At 48.9% G+C, this 20,454-nt stretch overlaps 2 protein-coding genes across 7 annotated transcripts in view; one reads left to right on the top strand and one right to left on the bottom strand.

Moving 5' to 3' along the window:
* Positions 1–9,716: 9,716 nt before the first annotated feature.
* LOC306798743 (uncharacterized protein) lies at positions 9,717–13,258 on the bottom strand (the record flags this gene model as incomplete). The annotated part of the gene is made up of 2 exons (XM_079298947.1): positions 9,717–10,789; positions 12,031–13,258. 2 exons carry the CDS (start codon positions 13,256–13,258, stop codon positions 10,701–10,703), a joined length of 1,317 nt encoding a protein of 438 aa, XP_079155073.1. The 3' UTR covers positions 9,717–10,700.
* MEIS1 (Meis homeobox 1) overlaps positions 12,738–20,454 on the top strand; it is a 108,015-nt gene continuing 100,298 nt past the window's right edge. The window contains exons 1-5 of one of the 6 annotated variants that reach the window (XM_079333411.1): positions 12,738–12,756; positions 15,773–15,999; positions 17,600–17,741; positions 18,284–18,334; positions 19,141–19,191. In XM_079333411.1, coding sequence (XP_079189537.1) covers positions 15,800–15,999; positions 17,600–17,741; positions 18,284–18,334; positions 19,141–19,191 — 444 coding nt within the window. In that variant the 5' untranslated portion in view covers positions 12,738–12,756; positions 15,773–15,799. The other 5 variants (XM_079333410.1, XM_079333409.1, XM_079333413.1 and 2 more) reach the window with 5 other exon arrangements.

Here is a 20,454-nt window from a genome sequence, read left to right as displayed (position 1 = left end):
CACGATGCTGGAGCTCAAATTTTCTTTATTCCAGACCTTTCCTACCATTGTGAAAGCTTGCACCCTCTTTTTGGCAGAAGAACAGTTCTACCAGTGATCCCAGTGGTATTTGATAACCCATCATTTCTCTGGGTCCTAGGGGAAAAGGAAAACCTGAATATTAAAACCTGGCCACTGTGTCAATACAGTCAAATATCTCCAGGGATTGTTTCATAGCTTCCCTCCCTGGGGTTAACTCTTTACGGCAGCAAAACTGAATTACAGGCTCAACAGCAAAGAAAACCAATCAAAAAAAAGACAGTATCAAAATAAATTCAGGTTATCCCCTCCAGCTGGTGGCGTAATGGATGACTTTGCATAGAAAGGAGGGTGGTGGCATGGGTACAGGTGCCAGTGCACATCTGGCATGAGCATGGATTCAGGATACCACGGCAAACCTCTTGGGAAATGTTTGGGAAGTGAAGAACTGTGCACACAGAGAAGGTACTTCCCTAGTGCTTCAAATGGATTTTATTTCAAACTGTTTCCCACAGCTTATCTGAGGTTGGAATAGTCCTCTTTGTGGGAGGACTTCAAGTTTTAAAGAAAACGTGGATTGCACAAAGTCAGCTGGCTGCAAAAACTCCCTTCCTTCCTTCCTTCCTTCCTTCCTTCCTTCCTTCCTTCCTTCCTTCCTTCCTTCCTTCCTTCCTTCCTTCCTTCCTTCCTTCCTTCCTTCCTTCCTTCCTTCTTCCTTCCTTCCTTCCTTCCTCCTTCCTTCCTTCCTTCCTTCCTTCCTTCCTTCCTTCCTTCCTTCCTTCCTTCCTTCCTTCCTTCCTCCTTCCTTCCTTTCCTCCTCCTTCCTTCCTTCCTTCCTTCCTGCCTTCCTTCCTTCCTTCCTTCCTTCCTTCCTTCCTTCCTTCCTTCCTTCCTTCCTTCCTTTCCTCCTGCCTTCCTTCCTTCCTTCCTTTCCTTCCTTCCTTCCTTCCTTTTCCTCTCTCCTTCCTTCCTTCCTTCCTTCCTTCCCTTCCTTCCCTTCCTTTTTCCTTCCTTCCTTTCCTTCCTTCCTTCCTTCCTTTCCTTCCCTTTTCCTTCCTTCCTCCTTTTCCCCTTCCTTCTTCCTTCCCTTCCTTCCTTCCTTCCCTTTCTTCCTTCCTTCCTTCCTTCCATTCCTCCTTTCCTTCCTTCCTTCCTTCCTTCCTTCCTTCCTTCCTTCCTTCCTTCCTTCCTTCCTTTCCTTCCTTCCTTCCTTCCTATCCTTCCTTCCTTCCTTCCTTCCTTCCTTCCTTCCTTCCTTCCTTCCTTCCTTCCTTCCTTCCTTCCTTCCTTCCCTTCCTTCCTTCCTTCCTTCCTTCCTTCCTTTCCTTCCTTCCTTCCTTCCTTCCTTCCCTTCCTTCCTTCCTTCCTTTCCTTCCTTCCTTCCTTCCTTCCTTCCTTCCTTCCTTCCTTCCTTCCTTTCCTTCCTTCCCTTCCTTCCCTTCCTTTCCTTCCTTCCTTCCTTCCTTCCTTCCTTCCTTCCTTCCCCTTTCTTCACTTCCTTCCTTCCTTCCTTCCTTCCTTCCTTCCTTCCCTTCCTTCCTCCTTCCTTCCTCCTTCCTTTCCCTTCCGTCCTTCCTTCCTTCCTTCCTTCCTTCCTTCCTTCCTTCCTTCCTTCCTTCCCTTCCTCCTTCCTTCCTTCCTTCCTTCCTTCCTTCCTTTCCTTCCTTCCTGCCTCCTTCCTTCCTTCCTTCCTTCCTTCCTTCCTTCCTTCCTTTTCCGTCCTTCCTTCCCTTCTTCCTTCCTTCCTCCTTCCTCCTTCCTTCCTTCCTTCCTTTCCTTCCTTCCTTCCTTCCTTCCTTCCTTCCTTCCTTCCTTCCTCCTTCCTTCCTTCCTTCCTTCCTTCCTTCCTTCCTTCCTTCCTTCCTTCCTTCCTTCCTTCCTTCCTTCCTTCCTTCCTTCCTCCTTCCTCCTCCTTCCTTCCTTCTTCCTTCCTTCCTTCCTTCCTTCCTTCCTCCTTCCTTCCTTCCTTCCTTCCCTTCCTCCCTTCCTTCCTTCCTTCCTTCCTTCCTTCCTTCTTCCTCCTCCTTCCTTCTTCCTTCCTTCCTTCCTTCCTTCCTTCCTTCCTTCCTTCCTTCCTTCCTTCCTTCCTTCCTTCCTTCCTTCCTTCCTTCTTCCTTCCTTCCTCCTTCCTTCCTTCCTTCCTTTCCTTCCTTCCTTCCTTCCTTTCCTTCCGTCCTTCCTTCCTTTCCTTCCTTCCTTCCCCTCCTTCCTTCCTTCCTCCTTCCTTCTCCTTCCTTCCTTCCTTCCTTCTTTCCTTCCTTCCTTCCTTCCTTCCTTCCTCCTTCCTTCCTTCCTTCCTTCCTTCCTTCCTTCCTTCCTTCCTTCCTTCCTCCTTCCTTCCTTCCTTCCTTCCTTCCTTCTTCCTTCCTTCCTTCCTTCTCCTTCCTTCCTTCCTTCCTTCCTTTCCTTCCTTCCTTCCTCTTCCTTCCTTCCTTCCTTCCTTCCTTCCTTCCTCCTTCCTTCCTTTTCCTTCCTTCCTTCCTTCCTTCCTTCCTCCTTCCTTCCTTCCTTCCTTCCTTCCTTCCTTCCTCCTTCCTTCCTTCCTTCCTTCCTTCCTTCCTTCCTTCCTTCCTTCCTTCCTTCCTTCCTTCCTTCCTTCCTTCCTTCCTTCCTTCCTTCCTTCCTTCCTTCCTTCCTTCCTTCCTTCCTTCCTTCCTTCCTTCCTTCCTTCCTTCCTCCTCTCCTTCCTTCCTTCCTTCCTTCCTTCCTTCCTTCCTTCCTTCCTTCCTTCCTTCCTTCCTTCCTTCCTTCCTGCTTTGACACAGCCACCAATAGTTATGAATAGTACTTATCAATAGTACTTGAAAAGGAAAACCTTAGTAAAGTGAAGGTAATCTTTTGGGCTGAAACACCTCATTTTTATGCTAGAGAGCTACTGTGCTTATTGGGTTCAGGAAGATAACTTTGCAAACACATGCAGAGTCTCAAGATATAACCACAAAGAAAAATGAACTTTTCTAACATAAAGACTGCCCACTTCAGATCCTTGGAACAGCCATTGAGAGCTGGGTTTTATTGGGGGTTGGAGGATGTGCAGGCTGAATTGCTATAGGTGCCGAGGCTGAGTCTGGTTTCCAGCATCACTGAGATCCATCTGCTTCCACTGTCTTCACCCAGACCTGCTGGAGCTGAGCATCATTCACAATCAGCTGCTCACAAGAAAAAGGCATTTTCCAAGCATAAAAGTTACTTGAACTGTAATTTTAGGCTCACTTTCTAAAATACTGAGAAAAAGTGCTATATCGACACTTTGATTTAACCTGATCTTATCTTAGCATTGATTTTGATGATGAGGGATTAATTTGAGCTAAACAAACAGAAAGTGCTTGTAAATTGATTTTTTTATTTTATTCTGGGTTTACCTTATCTAGGTTAAGAATTCAGCTGAAGTTAAAACTGGCATATTTTTATGTCAGCTAGCTTTGTCTAGCTGTGGGTCTGTTTGTGCTGGCTCATTGGGCGCTTGTAAATTAATTTCATTTTGATCAAAGAGGCAATGTGATTCTCAGCCCACTGGAGAGGGACCCCTGAGGTGATGTCAGCCAAGGGAAGAGTCACCAACGGCAGCAAATGTGTCACAGAAGAACTTCAAAGCAGGATCCACAGGCAACCTTGGCTAGGAGCAGGGAACAGATCCAAGGGAAAACATGAGGCAGGCTGGCTTGGCATCCTAAACAAAATCTATATTAAGAGACAGGCAGGTAAGAAGAACTTTATGAAAAGCACTGGAAAGTAGAAAGACAGAATGGAATAAACTACATGCCCAGAGCAGCAAGTGGTCCCATGATGGAGTTTCTTAGGAGGTCTCTTCCTTGAAACACTGGAGTTTTTTAACACATTCATGAGTAAAGTTCCTCTGAGAGCTAGTGGCTGTTTGTGATGGTCTTGGTGTGTGTTTGGAGGAACACACAAGCCTATTGGACAGTGAAAAAGCAATCAGTGGAGGTAAAAACCCTCTGTGGGATATAGCATAGCAGCAGGGCAGACCAGAAGACCAGGCAAGAAATGTATGTCAAGCCACATTTTATATTCTTGGCACCAACACTGCCACTTTTGGAGAGTACTATGGGGTACATAGCTCTAGGAGTTACCTGAGTCAAGAAGGCAAGACATTATTTTGAGTGGTCCCTCAGGGAGGAGCCTGGCCCTGCATCCCAAAGCCCAGAAGAAGAAATGAGGGGGTTACCTGCCTCCTGATCCAACAAGGACAATGAAGGTGATATAAGTGCTGCTGATGGATCTCAGCCTACATGATGCCAATAAGCAAATATTTGTGATGATTGCAGCTTTTCTGAAAAAATATGGAGAAAACTGCAAATATATGCAACTGCTGTAAAAGCCTCTAGTGTGGAGGCACTCAGAAAGAGAAAATATATTCCTCACAACTTTGTCATACCAGTACAGAGGGAGATGGCATTCCCAGGTATGGAAAGCCAGGGCAGAAAGCCCCCAGTCCTTCGAGTTCAGTGAGGCAGAGCAGAATTTGAACTGTGTGGGGAAGTCAGAGGGTGGAGCTTTCCCCTAAGTTACAGACCCAACATGTGCTTCTAATAGAGAAACTAAAGCAGAAGCTAGAGTTACTGCAAGGCTGAGTGTACTAATGAATCAAATTGTCTCTACACTACTTCAAAGGCTTTGGGAAGAAGCAAGAATAACTAGAAATGTAACACTAATAGTAAGGACAATGTGACTGGCACTGGTTAAACCCAGCAAGGATCTCTTCATCAGCAGAGAGGCAAACTGCATATGGAAAAAAATGGGAAAAAAGTGCATCTGGTGGTGCTGCACAGCAGACGAGAGAGAACAGCTGTGTCCTCAAGTTTGGTGACAGTAAATGAAAGGAAATGGGTTTGGTACAAAAATGAGGTGAGCAGTACTGTAACAAAATTTGAAGGGGATCCAAGTAAGAGGTGTTCCAAATAGCAGCAAGGACAGGAAAGTAATAGAAAGGGTTACATCTGATCAGTAATGTAGACAACTATAATAAACTTCAACTTGGAAACATAAAAGGAAAAATATGGTCTTGGATGATATTAGAAAAATAATTTAATGCAAGATATTATGTGGGGGGAGAGATCTGGGTAAGGTCCAGAGTTTCTGGTTTTGAGTTAATGAAGAGAGGGGTGGGAACAGCTTGTCTTCCAGCAGAAGCCCAAGAGACAAAGCATCTTGCCTTTCCTTCTTGCACTATCACGTTTTTTCTGTTGAGGCCCTTGAAAACTTTCTGTGTTTCAAGTGCTCTGTCATAGAATGAGGATTTCCTGTTGAGCACACATGCTCATAAGATGTTCAGCTGCTACAGTGGCACCCCCTAAACCACAACCTGTCACATATTATTTGGGTGAGTGGTCCTGTTTTGGGGGACGTACTTGAGGAAGATCAAACTGATAGGGATGTCAGAGATGGAGAGGGAGACTGAAGCCATAGGAGGTTTAGTGCATCTGCATGGTATCTCATAAACTTGACTCTGTTCTGATCATGTTTGCATCTGCAGAGTCATAAAAGTGTTTTGAGGCAAGAAGAGGGGTGAGGCAAAGAATTCAGTGTCCCCAAAACCCCTGGGGAACTGCTTGGGTGGGTAGAGCCTTCTGACATACTTTAATTAGCACCACCACAGTGGGATTCAGAGCTACTTTGGTCATGTCCACGTGTGCTATGATGCATATCTGCCTTCAGATGCAGCCCTTCTCAAAACGTGACTTAGGAAATTAATCCCAGTGACTTGCAGTAAAAGTTGGCTGATAGGCAACCCCTAAAGTGGGACTTAATATCCACATTCACTGAAGATGGGTTACATCTCTTGCAGAAAGTAGGTGCCAAATTTTCAATGGGCTGTGGTCACTGTTGCATTGAGAAAAGAGACAAAATATCTAAAAATCTGAGCTGAAATGTTGAATGCAGGATAGCCCTCCTCAAAGACCTCTTAGCTAAAAAAAAAAGAGTACTCAGTTGATCTCAATTCTACTTAATGCAAGGAAATAGCATTGCAGGAGAGCTAAGTTGATGATTCTGTGAGATGTTTCTTTGGTTCCACGTAAAAAGTACTTCCTTTCCACAGTCTGGATGTCTATCTGATTTCATGTCTTCTTCCCACAACTAAGTTGAAGATAAGAGCAGGAAAGCATTTTTTCAAGGTGTAATAACAGCTTTTCAAGCAAAGCAAGCTTCCTCAAGGTAAAAATAGTGCCCTAGTGTGGTAAGCTGTAAGCAAACATTCTCTTGATAAATCTTGGTGGATTATTCTGACTGCAGTTTCCCCTTGACAGCTGCAGATCCCAGCAGACCTTTTATATGAATCCTTTAACCAAGCCACAGAAAGTGACTGTTACCATCATGTCATTATGAAGGATGCTCAGAATCCCCTGACCATTGGATTTTCCCACCTGAAACCAGTGCCTGAGCCTGGACCAGTCCCTGCGCATCTCAGTCCCCTCCCTGCAGACCTGCAAGGCCCACATGGAGAATTCAGGGGCCAAGCCAGGAGGAGAGGCTGTCCCCACCGTGGCTGCAGGGCTGAGGAGGAGGAGATGCTGCTGCTGCTGCCTTGTGGGAGGCCCAGGGCTCGGGAGGCAGCTCCTGGGTCTGGGGCCCCTCCGAGGGGATGCTTGCTCTGCCTGGAGGAAAGTGCAGCTTTCACTGCCTCCCTCCCCGATTCCCCTCCTTCTCTCCTTCACTTTTTTTCCCCCTTCCCCGTCTGTTTCTCACAGCTGCTGCGTTGGGGATCCAGCCTTGGTGAGGGAGGAGGCTGCCTCCCCCTGCAAGGCTCAAGGGCACGGGCAGCTGCCTCTGCAGCATGGAGAGGGGTGGCAGTGGGATGAGTACACCTCTCCTTGGAGGCTAAGCCTGGCTTTATGTTTTGGGGCTGATATGGCTTGGGGCACTGCTGTGAGTGGGGAGGTGTAGGGAAAGGGGAGTGCCACGTTTGAGTTACTCTGCTGTAAGGGAGGTTTTAAAAATGTTTAGCAAGGAGGGTTTTTCCTAAGCTGTCCTTAGAGCAGTCCTCCATAGTGCATGCACACATGTACCCAGAGACGCTTTTCTCACAGGAGTCACAGCTGGCCAAAAATTGTCCGTGGGAGCTCAGAGACACATATATAGATGCACCCACCTCTCAGACCCCAAAGTGAATGACAGATACCCATCCTGCTGTCACCCACACTACTGCAGATCATCTCTCATTTGCAGCATTCTTGTGCACCAACTTGGATCCAAACTGCTTAGAGTTGAGTCGCTTGTGCCCAAAGAAACACTACAAAATGAACAAGAGCAACTGGAAGCTCTTTTGCAGCTCCCCCCACTCCGGTATTTTTTTCTTTCTTGCCGAGAGAATTGTTTGCGGGTGGAAGAGAGGGATGTTTGAATAGCTCCGCAGATCCATTTAGTAAAGTCAATATGCAATTATGCAAAAGCCTGTGATAATACACCCCCTGATGCAGATAGCAGCGGTCGGAGCTGTCCTGGGGGAACCGCGGGCAGCTGGTAACTCTCGGGACGGGGGCTGCAGGGACCCTGACACACTCCCCCGCCTGCCCAGCCCCTTGCAGCCCAGGCACAGGTCGGTGCCCGGCGCCGTCGGGCTGGCGGGGCTGGGGATCCCGGGAACGCCCCGAGCCTCGTCGGGCACCGCGCTCCGGGGCTCAGGGCTTTGCTTCTTATTTTCCTTTGTTTTTCTGATTTATAAAGAGGAATTGATTTGCAATTTGATTTGTAACCCGATTTTTCCTAGATGGTGTCGTTTGCGGGAAGTCCCCTCCGAGAGTTGCGCGCCTGCAGAGAGCTCCGGGTCCCATCCCAGCGGCTGAGCAGCCCCAGATCCCCGCTCGGATGGATGGCCATCCTCAGCGATCGGCAGAGGCACGCCGGAATAATGCTGAGAATGGGCTCATTAGCCGACCTGCGGATGGACTTAGCTAATAGGAATGGAGCAACAGTGAAAATCAGATTGGAGGGAAACATCAAATCGAAAAGCTCTGACAAAACTCCACTTTGCTCTGGTTCAGCCGAGCTACGGTCAGACACCAATATTCAATTCTATGTCGCTTCAAATTGAGGTTTTATTTTGTTACTCGCTAATTTGCTTCTTGTACAATGTTGCAAGTACTTTCAGTCTCATTTGAAAGGGCAAAATACTTCGCTCAACTTTTTAGAAGAGTGGCCTTCTACTTCTTACACCAGGGACACACAATCATTTAATTTCTGCTATACGTACACTGAGGAAAGTATCTGTAATACCTTCTCAATAAAAATAAAATAAAATAAAAACAAAAGGATTAGGCAGGTTGTTGTTTCCTTCAAAGACGGCAATTTTATACGCAGAGACGAACTGGGAGCTGAGTTTAGCCCAGCAGAAGCAGGAAAAGTCTCCAGAATAAAAGAAAGTATCGAATATTTTAGGCTAATGTCACCCTCTGTTGAACTCTGGCAAGTGGCTCTGAAGGCAAAGAGCTGTCGGAGCTGGTGTGCCACAAGTGGCAGGAGGGTTTGCTTATACCTTCATTTAACCTATTAAAAGAAATCCCACTATTGTTCGGCTACGTGGGTGTCTCCATCTTTTTAGGCTACGTGCGGGCATATGTGTGGACTGAGAACAGGCGCTTAGAGATCTTTGCTTTAAAACATTCTTTGGAGTTCACGTAGACCATAGATTTTTATCTGCGTGTCCAGTCGGCTGCTGACACCGTAAATACGACAAAGACTTTGCATTTCACAGCCCTTCTGCCGCTCTCGCCTCGTAAAAGTCAAGGGTTCATGTTAGAAGTTTGGGGTTAGGGATTTTTAAAACAAAAACAAAGACTTTCCCCCACTCTTTTTTAAATCTCGTCTTGTGCTTTGTATTTTTGAGGAGAGCAGTCCACGCGCCACGGGAGTGGAGAAGCAAGTGGTCAGGGAGAGGGGACCGGGGAATTACCCAGCTAGGCTGCATCAGCCTGGGAGCACTCGCGGCTCGGGCACGGGCAAAGGTTCGGGAACTTAAAACAGCAACGTCGTTGCTTCCTCTAAACCGAGACTAACGCTGGGCCGGCGTAAACTCCCCTCCTGCTGCTCCACCAAGGATTGGCATCAAAGTGATTGCCCTCTGAGAGCATCACCGGCTGAGAGCTGCCGGGATTGGGATATCCCTCTGCCCACAGGCTGCACCAGCACGCTCGTGGCGGGGAAGAAGGTTTTAAACTGTCCGCAAATATCCCCCCCCCTTTTTTTTTTTTTTTTTTTTTTTTTTAATTAGAATTCCTCTTTCCTACTTATTTACCTAAAGTGAGACTGCCTCGCACGGGTAAACTCAAACCATCTTTACCATATCATTGCTCCACGGTCTGCAGTCAGTAAAATCCTAATCACTTAAAAGCGGAGTTTTTATACAATTATACAGGTGTAGCCTAAGGAAAACATAAGTGTCTCTAAGACGTTTTTTGTCTCGGGTCGCTATTCTACTGGGCACTTGGGCGTCTCCGACCCCTCCAAATTCCCGAAAACTGGACTTTTCTCTCGCAGAAAATTTGGAAGCGTTTCTGGCTGTAGTTTCCCCGTCTCCCAGTAGACGGCACAACAGCTCAATCCTTGGGACGCAGAGGAGCCCAGCGGCTTTTTTTTTTTTTTTTTTTTTTTTTTTTAATTAAGCAGCCACAGTTTTATCCAGCAATTTCTTTTATAGATATTATTATTTAATTCAACGAGAAGTGTAGGAACATGGACGGGAAAGAAAGAGGGTTTGGCATAGGCAGGGATTACGGAACACCGGGGGGCGAGTGGGCTAAAGGCAGGGATCGTCGCGAACCCCGGCGTGGAGCAGCATTTCCAAATTAACACAAATGAACTTGTAGAACCTAAATCGTGTAAGAAAATAAAACCCCTTCAACAACCCCAGCACCATGGCGCTGCCGGCTCAGGGGTTAGTCTACGGACTTCATGCAGAAATTTTCTATTTGTAGAGTGAAATAGGAAGGGAAAGGCACAGGTCGGCTCTGCGCTGCCTTGCCCGGGCTACCCCGAGGTGCCGCCGCGGGGAAAACCTGGCAGCCGTCGCAACTTTTGTCCCTGTAAGACTCCTTTGGTGTGCGGGTGCCTTTACTCCCGCCACCACTGCTGTCACCGTTGAAGTCTCGAAAATCCCGGCCAGTAACTAATTTCTCAGTTAATTTTATTTAAAAAGAGAAAAAAAAAGTGATAGCGCTGCTTGGAAACTTTTAAGACAACCGTAAATTTTATTAGGAAATATTTTTATGAAGCCCTCCATTTAATTAATCAAACCCCTCTATAACTTTGGCAAGCGTCAGGGCCGGCCGTGGGGTGCGCGGGCAGCCCCTGCTCCCGTTCCCCGGCCCCCGCGGATTCCCGGGGCGCCGGCGGCCGAGGCACCAGGGCCCGAGCTGTGCCGGCGGTGGGCGCGGGGCAGCCCCGGCTGACCTCGCACTGACTCTCCGGACAGACCCGTCGCTCTTTTGTTTTCTGCATCGGGAGCCAGTAAACAAACCCCCCAAATCCTGGCGCTGCGCTCCTTCTGCGCGCTTAAACCCCTCGCTCTTAAACTCCTTTTATGATCATCCGCACCCCACCCCCCACCCCGATCTGACCTTTAACAGGCTCTAAACAAGTGCGGGTATCCCCCCCATCCCCCGTCCTTTCAGCCGTTCCATCAGGCTCTGACTTTTCGGGTATCTCCTCACGTATCGTTCCCCCTTTCCTTATCTGAAGCATTCCTGGATTATCTCCCGTCCGCCTTTCCAATGCTTTCTTCTGCGGTTTCTTGTTTGTTTCGCTCTTCTGCTTGTTCCTATTTCAGTTTTCAAATTTCTGTATTAATAGTGAAAGAGCACACTTGGATGCTAATTCTCCCCCCGTCCCACTGCCCCTCCCTCCCAAATCCCTGCTAGGAAGGCGGCAGGGAAGCCAGCTAGAAACCATTTGATTGTTCCTAGGTATGACTAATTCTTTCCTTAAGCTGGGAAATTCAGCCTGATTAAAAGCCTCATTTATTATCCGATAAGCAAATGGACCCAGATTCCACCTTGTGGAGGAGGCTTCCTCGCTCCCCAGACGCCTTTTTTTGCCTCAGCTCGGTGGATCCCTTCGCCAAAGGCCCAGCCGCGGTCTGGGGGGGCCGCGCAGCAGCGCGTAGAGGCGCGCAGCGCTCCGCAGCGAGGCCGATGCCTGGCCCGCCGCAACCACCAGATCCCCTCGCTCTTTCCTTATTGTTTTTCCCCTATCAGTAATTCCCCCCGCCCCTCACCCTTTCCGCCGGGCGATGGACAGGCTTAAATAGACTCCCGCAAAACAGCAAGTTTTTGGAGGGGAAAAAAAAAAAAAAACCAACCAAAAGCCCAAAACACCCCAAGCAGAGTTGCTTTCCTAAAAAGGCGTCTGGGCGAGATGCTGCGCGGGTCCGGCTGCAGCGCAGCGCATCCGCCGCGGCAGGAGTTTACCAGGATAGCGAGGATTTGGCCGTTTACTTTTTCACGTTTAATAGATGATTAATTGCTGTCCGGATTAGCATTATTTTTTTTCTTCTTTTCTTTTTTTTTTTTTTTAAGTTTCCCTTCTTTCTTTTTTTCTGGCCGGCCTCTCACGGGCGGAGAGGCGAACTGAGCAGTTCCTCACAGCGAGCCCTAAGAGTAATAACTGTTTGCTAATTGTAAAATCCTTATCCAGGATGAGGTTTGGGTAAACAATTTGTAGGGCTGTAATTACATTGTAAAAGTGTTTCGGGCTGAGTTGCGCTGAATTAAGCTCATAAAGGCCTGGTGGAGAAGCTGCAAAAGGGTCTTTCTGGGTTTTCTTCTTTTTTTTTTTTTTTTTTTTCATGGTGGGGGGGGGGGGTGGAAGGAAAAGAGGATGGGAAGAGGAGGAAACGCGTCCCTGGGTCACAGCAACCCCCTGAGAGGGACCGCTGTGGTGGGGAATCGTTACCAAGCGCCTTTCCCCGGGGAAATCACCGGAGAAATGAACCCCACGCGCGGGGCTCGGGTGGGTGGGTGGGTGGGTGGGTGGGGGTCACTGCATGAAAACGGCTCTTACCTGAGAGTTCTGGATTTCTCTCGCTGGGATAAAAAGCCGGTCCTAGCAGAAAGGGGGCGGGAGGGGGGATCGAAACGGGTTTCCCCGAAGTTTGAGACGTGGCGGCGGGGGCTGAGCCGCTGCCCGCCTCCCCCGGGGGTCCGGCAGCAGCGGAGGAGCGTCCCTTCTGCCCCAGGGGGTTTACCAGAGGAGCCCTTCCGTCACTCCCCCGTTTCCCCGAGCAGCTCAGTCGGGACCGCTGTACCGGGGGCTCTCCTCCTCCCGCCCCGTTGCCCGGGCGGAAGATGCGATAGTGTCGGGGCAGCTGTGCCCGCAAGCGCCCGTTCGGGGCTCGGCGCAGCTCGGCCCGCAGGTAAGGGAGGAAGGGGCACGGCGAGTTCTCCGCTCCCAGGCCGGCGGGGACCGGCGGGGCTGCGGGGAGGGATGGCTGTGCTTTTGAACGCAAGGGAGCGGACCCGCGGTTTGGCGGATGGAGGCACCGGCGGGGGGGGATCGCCCCACGCAGGACAGCGCGCCCGCAGAGCTCGGCGGAGGAGATGGGGATAGGGATGGGAATAAGGATGGGGACGGGAGCAGTGATGGACGGGGACGGGGATGGGGGGGCGCCCCCCCGCCCCGGCGCGCCGGTCCGAGCCCCGCTTCCCGCCCGGACCAATGGGGGCGCGGCGCGGGGCGGCGCGGCGCTGATTGGTCGGCGGCGGCGCGGCGGCGGCGGCCGGGGGCCGGGTGAGCTCACTCGGCCGGCGGCCGCGGGGGGAGCCGCCGGGGAGGGGGGGGCGCCCGGCGAGGCGGGCAGCGGAGCGAGGGGCGGGCGGCGGCGCGACCCCGGGGCGCTGCGCGGCGCTGCGCGGGGCGGCGGCGCCGCCAGACAAAGACGACGGGAGCGCCCCCGCGGCCGCCGGGGGGGGCGGGCGCGCGTTCCGCGTGCGCGCGGGGGGGCGCGGAGGGCAGGGCCGGGAGGGGGCGGTGTGTCCAACCCGCGGCGCTGCGCGGGCGCGGGGCGGGCGGCGCGCCCCCCTGCGCCGGTGGCGGAGTTGCTGCCGCCCAGCGCATTGTGTAAGACGCGACCTGTTATGGCCACCACTACTTCCGGGTTCCCGCAGTCTGCTCCAGCCCGGCGCTGCGCTGCGCTCGGGCGGAGCGGCGGCGGCGGCGGCGGACGGACGGCAGCGCTCGGACCGCGGCGGCGGCGGCGGCAGCGCCTCCCCCTGCCTCCCCCTCCCGCCATCCCGCCCCGCTGCCCTTCCTCCCGCGCCCGCCCCGCACGGCACCCGCGCCCGGCCCGACTCCGCCAGCCTCGCCCGGCGGCCGCGCAGGGGCAGAGCGAGCCGGCGCCGGCGAGGAATTAGGAGCGATCCGAGGAGGAGCGAAAAAAAAAAGCCCCCCATCATCATCATCATCATCATCATAATAACCATAATAAAAGGAGAGACGGCGCGTTAGCGAGCCTTTTTAATTTTTAATTTTTCCCCCTCCTTCTCCTCCTCCCTCGATTCAATTTTTTTCTTTTTTTCTAAATTTTTATTCTTTTTTTTCTTTTTTTTTCTTTTTTCTTTTTTTTTTTTTTTTTTTTTTTTTTTGGGTGATCGCACTCGAAAATTAACATTCGCGGTGTCCTGCGCGGTGGGAGCACACGCAGCGGATCATCATCAGTCATTCACCACCTTGACAACCTCGCCTGTGATTGACAGCCGGAGTGGCAAAAAGCCATGAGACTTGGTAGTTGGGTTTGAGGGGCACTTTAAAAAAAAAAAAAAAAAAAAAAGAAAAAAAAAAAGAAAAAAACTGATTTGGGGAAAGGATATTTGCTTTCGCCCCGCTGCTGTCTTGGAAACGAGAGGGGGAGAGTAAGAGAGAGAGACAGGGAGAGAGGGAAGAAAGAAAGAAAAAAGAAGGAAGGAAGGAGGGAGAGTTGATTTTTTTTTTTCTTCTAATTTTTTTCCTCCTTTTTTAATGCTGAGTTACCGTATCGCTTCGCTGAGATCCAGCAAGCCGAAGATTTTACTCGATTGCTTCCATTGCTGGAGACGCTAAGGGATTTTTGCCTTTTTTTGGGGGTGAGGGGGGGGAACTTCGTGTTTCTTTCTTTTCACACTGGCCTTAAAGAGGATATATTAGAAGTTGAAGTAGGAAGGGAGCAAGCAGGCCGATGGCGCAAAGGGTACGTATGATTAAAAAAAATGGATTTCAAATGTGAAATAATATTGAAACGTGGCTGACAGAGACACTGCGAAAAAAGTTTCTTTTTTCTTTTTTTTTTTTTTCCTTTTTCTCCTTTTTGGAATAGGGGCACAAAGCGGTGTCCTGCAGCGGGAGGGTTTATCAGTTGTACTTGCAGGCTTAAAACCTGTGTATATTGCTATTTTCTTGATTCTTTTACTCCCCATCCCGGAGCTCTCAGGGAAGAGGCGAGCTTTCTATACATTAATGACATACAGGCACGTAAGTGAATATGTCCAAGCCTCTGTATTTGTTGGTTTTGTAGCTCTAGTCCTACCAATGTCTTTTTTAAAATCACCAGTGCTTGAAATATTTGAATGTGTGCATGTCTCTGGGCATTTTGCTGTGTTAGTGATGATATACCGCTTCACTTTCAGAAGATAAGCTCTGGCTGGGAGTAAGCACAACTTTTTTTCTTCTTCTTCTTCTACCTCTTTTTTTTTTTTCTCACCCCCCCTTTTTTTTTAATATATATATAATCTATCCCAAAAGGTGCAGTGGGCAAACCCCCCCACTCTTTTAGAAAGAAATTGACTTTAATTTGAATTGGAGGTTAACAGCATTCACTACCATGTGTATTGTTGTTTCTATTTTGGGTGATATCTCTTTTTTTTTCTTTCTTTCTTTTTTTTTTACCCTAATACCTCCTAAATTGAAGTTTTGAGAAAAAAAAATAGATCAGCTATAGTCGGGTGAACAGGGATTTGGGTAAGGAGAAAAGACCTGGAAAGACGTTTTCTTGCTTAATTTGCCTGCCGCCGTCCGAGAGCTGGTTGGGAAAGAAAGTTCCTCTGCTGACAACTTGCCTTTTACTCTTTCGATCCAAGCAAGTGTCAGGGATCTTTAAAAGTGTTTATTCACACCTTCGCTTTTAATAGATGAAAAGTGGCTGTTTCCCCCGCTGCCTGGGAACCGCGGTAGCTTTCGGTCCTTAATCTTGAACAAAGAAAACCCTTAAAAAAAAAAAAAAAAAGGCATTCCCAAAATCCCGAGAGCCCGGGCGAACGTTTCCAGCTTTTCGGCTTTAAAAGTTGTGTTCGCGTGGAATTGCTGGAAATCCGCGAATAGCTCATTCTCTTTTTCGGTTTGGTTTGGTTTTGTTTACTGCTGCTCAAGTTTTTGCATCCTCGCTGGTGAGGTACCTGACTTCTTATCAGCGGGAAAAAGTTTAGCGGAGAGAAATTTGGACTCCGGGAACCGCTTCCATTCACGGGGTGGGGGGGCTGGGAACTTTGGGGTGGTTTATTTTCACTTTTATTTATTTTATTATTAATGCTATTATTATTGTTATTGCTGCTGTCGTTTCTCCTCCGCCCCAGACTCGGAGGGCTCCGGGCCGGAGCAGCCCGGCCCCTCTGCTCCCGGCCCGGGCGCCTTTCCCTCCCCAGGGCCGGCGCCGCGGAGCCCGGGCGCGCTCGGGGGGGATCGCGGCTCGTCCCCGGGGTGGGACAGGGAGCGCGGCTCTGCCGGGGGCGCTGCCCCCGCCTCCCCCTGACGCCTCTCTGCTCTCTCTGCCCCGCAGTACGACGAGCTGCCCCACTACGGCGGCATGGAGGGGGTGGGCATCCCCACCACCATGTACGGGGACCCCCACGGCGCCCGCCCCATGCAGCCCGTCCACCACCTGAACCACGGGCCGCCGCTGCACTCGCACCAGTACCCGCACGCCGCCCACGCCAACGCCATGCCCCCCGCCATGGGCGCCTCCGTCAACGACGCCCTCAAGAGAGATAAAGATGCCATCTACGGGTGGGTGCCGCGCAGGGCCCCGCGCAACCCGCGCGGGATGGAGCGGGGGCAGCGCGGGGAGCGCAAGGGCGGGATGGGGAGCGCCGCGCGGAGAAGCGCCGCGCTCCTGATTTTGTGTCTTGGCTGGTTTGGGAGGCGGGGGGGAGAGGGTTGGGGTCCCTCCGGCACGGGGAGCCGCTTGGGCTCGGGAAAAAAGGAGCTTGCTGGAGGGGCGGCAGGCATCACCGCGGGAGGAGGTGGAAAATAATATTCCCAGGGCACAACCTGCGCCGGGTGGTAAATCTCTGCAAGGAGTTTTGGAGCAGGGAGAGTTTGGAGAGCTTCTCTCAACTTTCCACCTTGTTCATCTTTCCTTGTGCTGAGAGAACTCAAGAGCTGCTTCTCTCAACTCTTTCTATTTTTAGATTTTATTTTAATTTTCTTTTTTTTTATTTATTTTTTTTAACTTTTATCTGACAGCATTGAATGTTTCCCAATGAGGCAACTTGTAAAGCAGCTTCTAGGCCGTTGCGATGGGAGCTGACGAGGTTATTACGTTGGGCACAGATGCTTTTAAAATGTATTTGCCCAGCTGAAGTTTGAAGGAAAGTTTAAGAGCCTTTAAAAATCACTCTCAGGACAGTGAGGAGAAGTGGGAGCAAAATAAAATTCATGGAGTTTGGTTTCTTTATCGATTTATCAGAAATCGGGAGGGTTGGCTAAAAGTCGTGGTGTGAGGTACCCAGAAGGAAAAAAAAAAAGTATGAAGCCCTGGGAGAAAAAAAAATGAAATCCCTGTTTATAAATATACATATATATGTGTGCGCGCGCCCACGCTTATTTATTTATTTAAATTATTAAACGGGCGAGGGAAGCAGATGCACACGCTGCCTCTCTCCCGCGGAGGCTTTCCAAGCTGGGATTGCCCAGGAGCACCTGGCTCCCCCGCGGGTCGGCGGCTGCGAGCCCCGGGGGCGGAGAGCCGGGCAGGCCGTGGGGAGCGAGCCCGCCTCGGCCAGCGCTGCCACAGGGTCGGAGCTGGGTTGGGTGGGTTTAAGGGCTTTTTCTCCTACTTTTTTTTTTCTTTTTCTTTTTTTTTTTTTTTCATTTGGATGGGGATTGTTTCTTTTTCTGTTTTTCTGTTGGTTTGGGTTTGTTTTTTCCCCCTTTCACTCCCAGCAAGTCCTCCAGCAGAAAGCGGGAATTAACAGCATGAGAGGCAGAACTGTAAGCCCAGGGATTTTAATTTCTTCTTTTTTTTTTTTTTTTTTTTTTTTTTTTTTCTCTCAAAGACAAGGAAAGTTAATTCAAAATGGCTGCTGGAACCGGCTTGGGTTTTATTCTTGGCTTGTCCTGAGGTTGTATTAACAATATCTGCGGCCAGCCAGTGCCGAAAGGCCGGGAGATGCCGGGCTGCCGGCCGGCCGGCTGTGGGAAGGGGCCGGGACGCTGCGGGAGGCGGCGGGGGGTGCCGGAGCCCCCTCAGTGGGTGCCCCTTCCCCACGCACTCTGCTGTGGGACTAACTATTGTTGTGTTTGTTTGTTTGGTTTTTTTTTTTTTTTTGTTTCGTTATGATATTTTCCCCCCCTCTGTGTGTGTGACTATTGTATTTTCTTTCAGACACCCCCTGTTCCCTCTTTTAGCACTGATTTTTGAGAAATGTGAATTAGCTACATGCACACCCAGGGAGCCCGGGGTAGCGGGAGGCGATGTTTGCTCCTCTGAGTCTTTCAATGAAGACATAGCAGTGTTCGCCAAACAGGTCAGCAAAACCGGGTTGAAAACAGTAAAAGAAAAAAAAGAGGGGGAAAAAAAAAAATCTTATCGAGAAAAACAAGTCTCTGTTGAGATAAAGATGCGCGTTTCCCCCTCCCCCCTCTCTTACTGAAAGAGGCAAAAAAAAAAACCAAAACAAAAAGTCTCCTAAACCCCAACTGAAATAAAACATGAAAAAAAAAAAAAAAAATGATACCAGGAAATCTCGGCATTTACTACCCCCTTTAAAAAAACAGATAAATTGGAGCGGTCTGTGCCCGGCCGGGAGTTTCGCTGCGTGGCTCCCGGAGCCGGGACAGGCTCTGCCGGGGAAGCTCCATAGGTATTTTACAGTGTATTTGATTCACTTGCTCAAGTGTTTGGCTGATGTACTAAATCCAGCAGTCAGGGCTTTGCACGGAAGGTTACATAATGGACCCGACAGTGTAATGAAGCAAGAAATAATAACGTCTGCTTTTTCTGCTTCCATATTTCAAATCATTTTTATTATTATTTTTTTCCCCCTTTCCTCCCCTTTCTTACATTTAGATCCGAGCAGAGAAACCCCTCTTTTCCTCTAATCCTGAGCTGGATAACTTGGTAAGAGTTAACACTTCTTCCTCTCCCCACCCCCACCCTCCCTTCCCTTCCCATTTATTTATTATTTTTTAAAAACTTCTGTGTCATCTGGAGAGGTGGTTTGGTGGTGCTAAATTGAAAATTTCTCACGTGGATTTTAAAAATTATAATTGTTACAGTGATGATTTTTGTATTTACAAGTAAATACGGTGTGGTAATTGCTTGGAAGTAAAAAATCCCATACGGATATACATAAAGCAAAACCCCATCCAAAGAGGAGCTGGCGGGCTTGATGGTGAGCCCGCCTGCCCAAGAGGAGCGTGGATTTATCCCCGCTGTAACCAGCCCCTCCGTGCACCTTTTAAGCAGCTCGATGGGAAACACAGAGGATTACAATGGCTGGAGATGCACCAGTGGCAAATTCACAGAAAATGAGGTCGTTTCTCTCTTTCTTTCTGTCCCCTGTTAAGGATAAATATTTTGCCTCCACTGTAGGAGACCTGCTCCCGCTTTCACTAAGCGAGGAGCCAGTGATGGTGTTTAGAGGGTTGTTGCTTTTTTTTAAGAAATGTTTATGATCCGTATAATTCAGTTGCTTCGTTGCAATTGGGATTTTTTTTTTTTTTTTTGTTAACTCTAGATCGCTTCTCGTTAAACAGCGCACAAAGCCACCGCTATTAAGTTTTAGTGTTATTGCCATAAATCAAAACAACTTTTTATTTACTACTAGAGAAAAGTCAAGCTACAAAGTGCGGCCGGGGTGACTGTGGGAAATATCCCCAAATCCAGGAATGAGATTAATGTTCATGTTGTTTGTGTCTTTGCAGATGATTCAAGCCATACAAGTATTAAGGTTTCATCTGTTGGAATTAGAGAAGGTAATTTTTGTCTCTCTGTCTCCCTCCCTTTCTCTCTACCTCCCCCCCCCCCCACCCTTCCTTTCTTCCTCCTCCGTTTCAGTACTGCTGAAGTTCAGGCTTCTGGTAAATTTGCATAAATGTCTTTCTTTCTGGTAATTAGTGTCAAGACCAATCTTGGCGTCCATTTCTCTTCGCAGTTTAATTACAATTTCAGCCTCTAAAACCAAGCTCTCAAACGCCCAGGCCTTGTGTTCATTGTAATACTTTGCTGGCTTTGTATAAATAGTTGCAGTTCTGTGGTGCCGCAGATGAGACTTGAAATGGTTAGTTCAGTCAAGCCCCTGAAATTGTGACTTAAAAAATTAGATATTGTATTTTCTTAGTGACGGTGAAGAAGAGTCTTCAGTTGCAGTTAGTTGGAAGGCGGAATTTTTTATTTTTTTTTTTAAAGAGCCATCTGCAGGTCAGGCTCAGGGCGCGGATTGTCCTGTAACATTTTGCAGAGACAAAGCAGAGTTGATAGTTCTGTCTGTCTCTTGTTCCTGGGAATATTGTACACCTCCGAGCAGAAGAAAGAGATTGCAGCCTAAATGCAGGACTTTTTTGTTGGCTGTTTTAGAAATCTTAGGAGGGAGAATGCTAATTTCTAAGCAGGCAGTGTCATCCGAGCTCACGTTAAATTGGAAGTGCGCTCTGGGTTTCCTGAGGATTTTTTACGTGTCATTGATAGCTGGCCTAGAAGAGAATTCCCTTTCTCCTAAAAATAAACATTTTGAGAGGTTTTTAAATAGTTGAAAAGTTTCTCATGAGCCTCAGTCACTTTATCTAACCATAACTGTCAGGTTGTTCTCGCTCTACCGAAATGTGTTAAAATCTGCCCATTAATAAAGGCGGTTCAGGTACAAGTCCATCAGAGCAACTGGGGATTTCAGGGCATGAATGCCTATAATGTATTTCAGCCCAGTGCATGTGGATTTTTTTTTTTTAATCCTTTTTTCTCTCCTCCTACCCCTTTGGAAGGGGTTTATGATGAAATAACTGGATGAAATTAAATAGTTTTCCTTAAATATCACCCATGCAGGTCACCTCTCTAATGGCCAGAGCTCCGGGAGCAGATGAATTTAACACGGGTGTTGAATATGTTGTAGCCCGTGAATCATCTTGTCACTGTCAATTTTCTAGGATATCTCTATTTTGTGAGAAAAGAAAGTTATTCCTAATTCTGGATGCGTCTAGAGGTCTCAGGGGGATAATTGCAGTGTGTTTCCCCTATTTAGGACT

This window comes from Erithacus rubecula, assembly GCF_903797595.1.
Source record: "Erithacus rubecula genome assembly, chromosome: 2".
NCBI classification, from domain to species: Eukaryota; Metazoa; Chordata; class Aves; order Passeriformes; family Muscicapidae; genus Erithacus; species Erithacus rubecula.
The sequence above is the reverse complement of the archived record's forward strand: the minus strand, read 5'-3'. Positions and strand labels throughout refer to the sequence as shown.